At 42.1% G+C, this 8,610-nt stretch overlaps 1 protein-coding gene across 3 annotated transcripts in view; it reads left to right on the forward strand.

Annotated features, from left to right (window-relative positions):
• The window catches only part of RARA (retinoic acid receptor alpha), a 190,648-nt gene extending 185,366 nt beyond the window's left edge, over positions 1–5,282 (forward strand). For all 3 annotated transcript variants that reach the window (XM_054992974.1, XM_054992972.1, XM_054992975.1), the window contains 2 exons: positions 279–437; positions 2,899–5,282. In XM_054992974.1, coding sequence (XP_054848949.1) covers positions 279–437; positions 2,899–3,113 — 374 coding nt within the window. In that variant the 3' untranslated portion in view covers positions 3,114–5,282. The remainder of the gene's footprint in view (positions 1–278; positions 438–2,898) is intronic.
• Positions 5,283–8,610: the final 3,328 nt, after the last annotated feature.

Genomic DNA, 8,610 nt, shown 5'->3' on the forward strand with positions numbered 1-8,610 from the left:
TAAGTGTGGTGTGGGTATGAGAGAGATTTCTGGAGGCATTGTGCTTCCTTGTGCCCCCCTGCCCCACGACAAACTGGAGCTGAACAGTCATTCATGTACTACTTATAAAGAACTTTTATGTATGTGATATCTGGGCATAAGCTGTGTATTATTAAATAATTCATTTTCTGTGCATATTTGGCCTCAAGGAAACTGGCAATTTTGGCTGCAGAACTTGCATCCTTTCCAGGGCTTTATCCCTTTACTGACTCTCTGCTTCCCCAACTCCCCGTCACTAGATCGGCAAGACCTGGAACAGCCTGACCGAGTGGACAAGTTACAAGAGCCGCTACTGGAGGCCCTGAAAATCTACGTGAGGAAGCGAAGGCCTAGCAAACCTCACATGTTCCCAAAAATGCTGATGAAAATTACAGACCTGCGAAGCATTAGTGCAAAGGGTAAGGGAGCTGGAGGCTCTGAGCAGCAGTCTCTTTTTCTTCCTTTAAGACACTGGCTTCATTCTTTCCAGACCTGAAACCCATGTTCAGCCTCCACATGGAAAGCGTAGGACCTAATGAACCACAAGTACATGAAAGGAATCATGTGACAGGAAGAAGTTGGGCACAGTTATGACCTCACCAATGTCTAGGCCAGTACCACGGGCAGGAGACCAGAAGTCACAGACAGGAAACATGAATCAAGCATGAGGAAGTGTACTTGTAGTGAGGAATAAGCCAAGGGTCACATCCATGGAGGAATTCCCTTCACCGTTAGGTAGCCTCATCCTTCTCTTCCTCTCCAAATACATGCTGAGATAGCAGGCGGGAGCCAGGTGCGGTTTAGAAGCAAGTCCTTCCAAAAAAACAAGCAAGAAAAAAGAAGTGGCTCATGACCTACCTGATGGTCCTGATATATGGGTTAATGGCTGTAAGCCATTTGAAGAAGAAACAGAAAAATAAAGAATAATGTGCTGCTTTTCATTTTATTGTTTCCTTCCCTGCCCACCCAAGAAATGAGGGGTGGGGGGAGATTTTTAGGGGGAAAACATTCAGAAATACAAGAGCCTTTTTTTTACCAGCAAGAGGATTTTTTAAAAAAATCTGATTGATTGTGGTCAGAAAAGGTCTTGTTGTACCTAATCCAAAGATTATCACATGCTTTGGTAGTGATTAATCATGTAGAGTTAATAGGAAATCATGTTTCAATTTAAAACCTAATTTCTTCTTGTTGTAGTAAGTCTTAAAGAAGGTGGAGAGAGAGCATTTTTTTTCCCTACCAGGTCTTCAAAATGCTCATGTTTTACATCTCTAGTAGTATGTGTTTTCATTCATGCTTATTAACTCCTGGGCCTTGGTGAAAGGTATTGATTGACTGGACCTCCCCTTTTTCTTATGCCACTTTTCCAGACACTCCACCCCAATGCCAAATTGACTTAGAACTGCTATATATAAACCAAAGTCTGTTCTTTTAGAATAATTTTAATAATGTTAAAATGGTTGTAAATTCAAATTAAAAATACAATTATTACTTAAGTTATGTTTTTAACCACTAGTGAATGAACAGTAATTTCAAGCATACCTTGATAGAATATTCTGAAAAGGGGTGAAATTCAAATCTGTATCTCATCCAAGTCTTGAAAAGTTACTAACCTTGTGTGAATTGCAAAACTACATGTCATTCCTTTTAAGAATATCCTATAAAGCTTTGAACACATATATAGACACCTTTCTGAGGTGTTTGTACTTGTTTTTTAAATATAGAAATTATCTTTTGAAACATTAATCATCTTTTCCATACATACCTGTATTTAATCATTTGTGGCAGAAGAAAAACCTGACAAGGCAGAGGACCCTCTTTTAAGTATCCAAAATCTCCCCAGGCTAGAAATTCTTCCTTGAACCAGGCACTTGCTGTTTCCAAGCCAGATGTCTGGGCAAGAGGGATGGCCAGAAGGAAGTAATACAATCTAATCGAGATATTAGTAAGGATGTCAAAAGAGTATTAATAGTAGGTTCTTGCATGTTTAACTACCTGTTCAGCAAATGGCTTATGGTCTCTTAGCTCAAACCTTGTTCAAAGCTAGGCTTACCCACATCTTTGTAGTATTGGTCTGCCATTACCACAAGCCAAGAGCTAGGTGCTCCACCAAAGAATGCTGTCTGTGCAAATACCCTGAAAAAAGTGAACCACACAAACCAAAGCCAATATTATTTAAAGCATGATTCCTTTTTGACCACAAACGCTGCTGTTGGACTCGAGAGCCAGAGCCAAACCTGTTCATTACAGCCTCCCTCTTATATTGCAAATTTAAGTGTTCTCCTAAAGGCCTTTCTAAAGCAGATCTAAAATGTGAGAGAAGTGAAGAGGCAGCAGCAAAGATGATGCCACCGGGGGCCATGAGTCTGATTATTCACTGTTTGTGTGCACATACTTGTCTCAGACAAATATGCATGTTCCTAAAATGCAAATCAAGAGACTCCCACAGTCTCAGTTTGCCTCAGGAAATTGTGGGTGTGTGTGTGTTAACCCGTCAGCCAACACTATTTCAGGCCTGGTCTCCCTGTCCATGTGCTATTAATTTTTTAAAGAAAATGTGTTCTTTAAAAGTATACTCCCCCATTAAAATAAAAGCCCAGTTTTCAACAGAGGATCATGGAAGTTGAAGGGTTAACTCTTTCCTCCTTCCTTGCAATAGCCCTGAGGCAACCTGAGGCTGCATGGAGCATTTTGTGGTGAGGTGGGTGATCTTTGTGTGTTGCAGCTCAAGCCATCAAAGAACCCTAAGTCACTGCCAAAGTGCTCAGCATTGTCAAAGTACATAATAATACTCATTCAGTACAAGATGGGGAAGAGGAGAGGAGGCAGAAGTGATCCATTTATGTTGAGTGTTCTAAAAGTAGTCCTCCTTTCTTCTTGCAGGTGCTGAACGCGTGATCACATTGAAAATGGAGATTCCTGGATCTATGCCGCCCCTCATCCAGGAGATGTTGGAGAACTCTGAGGGCATGGACAGTTTGGGAGCCCCGACAGGGGGCCCCTCCCGCATCAGCAGCCTAGCCCCGCCTCCTGGCAGCTGCAGCCCTAGCCTCTCACCCAGTTCCAACAGAAGCAGTCCTGCCACGCATTCACCGTGACCATTCTAGCCATCAGGACAAAGCTGCGTGACCCCTCCACACCCCACCCCACACCCTGACGCACACTTTGATCTTTTGTTCCCCGGGATGCCCGGACAAATGTTTGAAGATCAGGGGAGGGGGAAGCAGTGGGGCGGTATGCTGCCTTGAGCATCTCTCCCACCCCTTTCTTGTGTCACATGGTTTGTGCTCAAGCCTGAGGGGGACAGGCTCCTTGTACCCATTTCATACCAGCACACTATCTTTTGTTTGACAGTTCCAGAAAAAACAGGGTTTTGCTTTCTAGAAAGACCCATTTTTTTTTCCACTGGGGTGGCACAGTTCATATACCGGAAGTTCTGGACTCCCTCAGACAGACTGATGCACAGATCTGAAGGACAGATGCTCGAAACCAGGAGTGAGACTTTGAGAAGGAAAAAAAGTGAACAATTATAAAAAAATTCACCTCCTTTGTGGCACGCCCCCTGCCCCCACTCTCCCCTTCACCCTCTCGTGAGCACACATACACACTTTCACGAAGGGGTTGCCGCTGGCTTCATGTTGCAGTGAAAATGAAGTGGTGTTTTCTCTGGCTGTTTGCATTTCAGATGTTTCAGGGGAAAGGTTATAATGTTTTCTGTTTTTTTTTCAAATTGCTCAGCCCCTTTTTTGTCCTCAAGTACCCAGAGTTCCCCTTTCTCTCCTTCCCCACTCCTTGTCCACTCACACATGCCTAAAAATGTCACCAGCAAATAAAAAAAAGAAAAATTAGGTCTTCAGGTAAAAAAAAAAAAGTACACATAGAACAAAGGAGGGAAGGATTCATTTAAGAGAGAAGAAATATTATATATATAAATATATAAAATATATAAAAATACATTTTAAAAGAACACTTTGTAAAAGTTTGCAATTTGGAGGGTTTTTAGGAACAGGTCGGCAAGGAGAAAATCAGGGAAAAAACACCAAGGTTCTTGTATGGAGCTGGTCACAATTTTCTTTTAGATGCAAAACTTGTAAGAGAGAAATTTGGATCTGATTCTGCAAAGTGCTTGACATTGCAATACTATGTAGAGTTTACTGCAGTCTAAGCTGTTGATTTTACAGGTTTTAGACTGGAGTAACTCTGCACAGGATTGTGATGTTAAAGTTTCATATATTTCAGGATGGGGAGAAGGAGATTTAAATATATGTTTTGGTCTGCTATTAAAACCAATGTTAGTTGATGGTGCTTTGGTGGGGTTTTGCTCTTCCTTTCTTAATTGTTTGCAATGACCGCAAATCTTTGGGCTCTGTCTATGATACAAAGCTAAAACCTAGCAGTTTTTGATATTTTTTGGCAGCTGAAAATTTGGGCAACAAAGCAGGTTTTTGAGTTCTGTGATAATTTAACTCCCTAATCCAATATTCTGTAAAGGCCCTACACTCTTTCATTGTTTCACTTTTTAAAAACAAATCCACTAAAACCTGATTCATATTTTTAACAGATTTGGAAGAAATGACCTGACTTTTTCTGTACTCTACAGAATTTTGTGAGGAGAAAACATTTTCTCTATTCCCCCCTTGGTTCTTTGGCCTTTGTTCCCTTTTCCTGTGTTCTGGGCAGTCTTTTCTGTGAGAAAGGATTGGGGGGGAGGGTTAAAGGCCTGGATCCAAATTGTTTTTGAGCATTTGTGCAAGCCCAATGGAGTTGTCAATTTTTTTTGTTGTTTAAACAGCTCACATTTAAATCATATTTACAAACTCCTTGCCATGAGGGGGGAGGGGGTGTGATGCCATTCAAGGAGGACAAGATGAAAGATTGCTTGGTCTCATAGAATTATTTCCAAGGTTTGGGGATTTGGGCCAAGAAATTTCAAAACAGCTGTAATATTCTTGATTTATCTGTAAAGCTTGTTTTTTTAAAAAAATGACAGTTTTTTTTTAAATGGGACCAGCTGCAAAACTTCATGTACTGGGTTAGGGGTGGAGGAATGTCTGAGGGTGGATGGGTTGGTTTCCCTCACAATTTATTATTGATTTTTTTCCCTGTTGCAATTTTAGCGGCTTTAGGATCTTCAACATGAAACCTAAAGCAAAATGGGAAGGGGGAAAAAAAGACATTTTTCTCCCCTCAAAACTCCTCCCTCAGTTTGAAGACCCTGTGCTCCACACACTTCTCAGATGTGTATATAAAGATGTTGTTATTTCCTATAAAAATATGCTGGTGAGTTTCCATCCCCCTTAACTGCTGCATGTGAGGTGGGGTTGAAAGTGTGTGTGTGTGTGACTGTCTTTAAAGTCATAGCCCCATGCTGTGATGATGGGCAGCAGCTTCAATAGCTATAAAAAAAAATCTTAATTTATCTACCAATAACTATCTGCTGTGATGGCTGAATAAAGCCTCCATGTACAGAAGCAGTATATCAACAATACCAACGCTGGCAGCGGGAAGACCACCATTTTTCATGCTGTGCTTTTGAGTGTCCCAGAGAGGTCTGGCTGGCCAGTGTTGGGAACAATGCAAAGGTCTAGATTGATTTTAGTGTAGAGCAGTTCTTCTGTGCATCAAATACAAGGTATTAGGGAATGGGGGCTGAGTTACCTCCCAAATGTGTTCTGATGCACATAAGCATTTCCAAGATGGTAGAAGTAACAGTATAGCCCTGCTTAGCACTGGCAAGACCATAGCTGGGGCATCACAGTTCCATTAGAAGGTTGACAAGGGTAGAAAGGGCAGGAGATGTGTATGTATTCATTTATTCCGTACATTTTTATCCTATCCTTCCTTCAGGGAGATCAGCGTAGTGTACATCAGTCTCCCCTCATTCATTTCACCTTCAACAATCCTGTAAGGTAAATTAGCTTGAGAAAGAAACAGAGAGAGGCCCAAGATCATCCAGTAAGCTTCATGGCAGAGAGGAGATTTGAACCTGGATCTTCCATTTCCTGATCTGACATTCTAACCACTGCTCCAGTATAAGAAGGCAATCCAGACTGTTCCCTGTGTGCAGTAGAGGAGCTATTCACATGAGAATCCCTATCACCATCATCCCAAACAGTTCTGGATGCCCAAGGGGATTTAGAGAGAGAGAAATTTGAAGTTTCTTCTTGGTGTTTTCTCTACTAAAGATTTAGCAGAAATAAAGGCAAAGGTCTAGGCCCTGAGGTTAAAGAATCCAAGTTTCACAAACAAATGTTACTGTCTGAATAGTATCTCTCCTGGAAAGACATCTTGTGATCCTAGTGAAGTCTTCAAAGCCAACAGACATTCTGTGTCTGCTTTTGGCCGTGTCAAAAGCAACAGACATCAGGGGGTGTTAAGTAAGTGATAAATAGCCAAGTATAATTTTTTTATTTAGGAAAAAAATAAATGAATTTTGCAGAGCGAGTAAACAGGAACTTTCCCTAGGCATGTGAATGGGGATTCAGCATCATTCAATGAAACAGGTTGACAGGGACACATGAAACTGCCTTATGCTGAATTGGATCATTGGTCCATCAAGGTCAGTGTTGTCTACTCTGACTGGCAGCATCTCTCCAGGGTCTCTGGTGGCAGTCTTCCCCATCATCTGCTACCTGGTCCTTTTGGCTGGAAGTGCTAAGGACTGGACCTCTGATCTTTTGCGTACCAAGCAAATGCTCTACCTCTGAACTGCAGCCCCTACATAGAAAGTTCAGACAAAAGGGGAGTACTTTTCATGCAGTGTATAAATGAACTCTCAGAATCTACATCCCACAAGATGAAACGGTTTTTGAAAAGGATCAGATGATTTCCTGGAGGAGAAGTATAGTGATGACAGTCTTGATAGTGAAAGTTGGAACTTGAGTCTGAGGAGCTAAGATGGGATAGAAATGTGTAAAATAAATAAATACACTTATCTACCCCAGAGTACCACCAGCTGTGGAAAAGGAGGAGGATGTTATCCTAGGTTCAACAAAAATGCTGGATATATGTGAGACCTAACTACATGTCAAGGTTTTCCCTGACTACAGCATCAGAGAGATGTTGCAAGATCATGCTGGGAACGCCGTTCCAAGGTGTTACGTGAGCCTGATGTGAATTGGGACCATGACGAGTGAGGTGAAGGGGCTTCAACACCCCCCACCCATTTTCATGACCTGACATGGCACCAGGGGGCACTGGTATATATCATCTGTGTAAACACATTTACAGGACATAAGTAAGGTATGCCCTCCTACCCCAAGTAGTTCAGCACTCTTTCCTGCAGATGGTCCCTATACAACCAGTCGGCAAAAATCTCAATAGGTAAAGTTTTCTCTATCACACAAACTCAATACTTGGAAAGCTTCACCTATTGAATATCTGCTGCTTTATAACTCCTAATGGCTCAGAAGGCCTGCTAAAATAAAACACCTGTCCCTTTTTCTGATCTGGGTGAAGGAAGCTACAGCTATTAGAGGTTGCAACCTCTAATGGGTGTGGCTTCCTGGATGTAAAAAGACAACCTGAAAGGGGAATTGGCTGAAGTGATAACCCCCCCCCCCTTGAGGGGAGTATTGCTTCCCCCTTTGCTAAGGGCTTCTCCAGGATCCAGCAGCACCATCGCCAGATTTTTAAGTGCTTGAGGTGCAACATTGAGGTTGTGTATGAATATTGCACCCCCACATTTTGACATGTAGCACAACTCAAGAATTGCAGTCAGGCTCAGTTCTTGTACAAGAGAGTGTCTTGTAAATCAGACCTCTGTCCTTTTCAAGGCACCTCTAAAATGGCTCTTTGGTCAGGCCACCTCTGCTCTCCTGCTATCTTAATTTTCTTTTTCATTGATGGGAAAGATTTGCTAGAGACCATTTTGGGTTTGTTGAAACGGAATTATTGCATAGAGTCTGCTTTGGTAAGTACATATGCTAGTAATCCCCATAGTCAGTGTTTTGGGGATAGGAAAGGAACAGCCATCATAACATTCTGCTGGTGTACCACTAACTCTTATCAGCAAGGAAGAAGAAACTCTTGTCGCTCTTCCTTTAAAAATCATTTATTTGACTTGCCTCTGAAATCTGATCTCCGCTCTAGAACACGACAGAAGAATAGTCTCTCACAACCTGTGCAGAGTGTAACTGCCTCACCATTGTGTAGTTGTAGGCTGTGGTCTACCGTTCCACACATTTCAGACTCTGGGTAGAGTTTGCAAAACCTGTGTTTCAGGTTGTCAGTCTGTGACTATGGCAGGAATAAGTAGACCCATATCCCACACACAACACTTTCACAATCTTTGCCACCCACCCCAAACCCCCCTTCTCAGGTTTGGGGCTTTCCTCTCTTTTCATGCTGCTCAGGAAAATCAATGTGGGCTTGGCCAACATCTCTAGAATTTCCTCTAAGTGTGGCAAAGAACACTCCATGGTTATCTAGGGTCTTGCAATCCACTTTGTCATCTGGCAGTAGTGCTACAAGATCTTCAGTAGGCACTTGCTTATTTCTCCCATACAAGGATGCAAGTCTTAGTGTTTTCTGTACCAGTGTTCTGATCCTAAGAATTAAAAGGCAATTGCTTTGAAGTTTACTGTGAGATGTTGC

This window comes from Eublepharis macularius, chromosome 12 (genome assembly GCF_028583425.1).
Source record: "Eublepharis macularius isolate TG4126 chromosome 12, MPM_Emac_v1.0, whole genome shotgun sequence".
Taxonomy (NCBI): domain Eukaryota; kingdom Metazoa; phylum Chordata; class Lepidosauria; order Squamata; family Eublepharidae; genus Eublepharis; species Eublepharis macularius.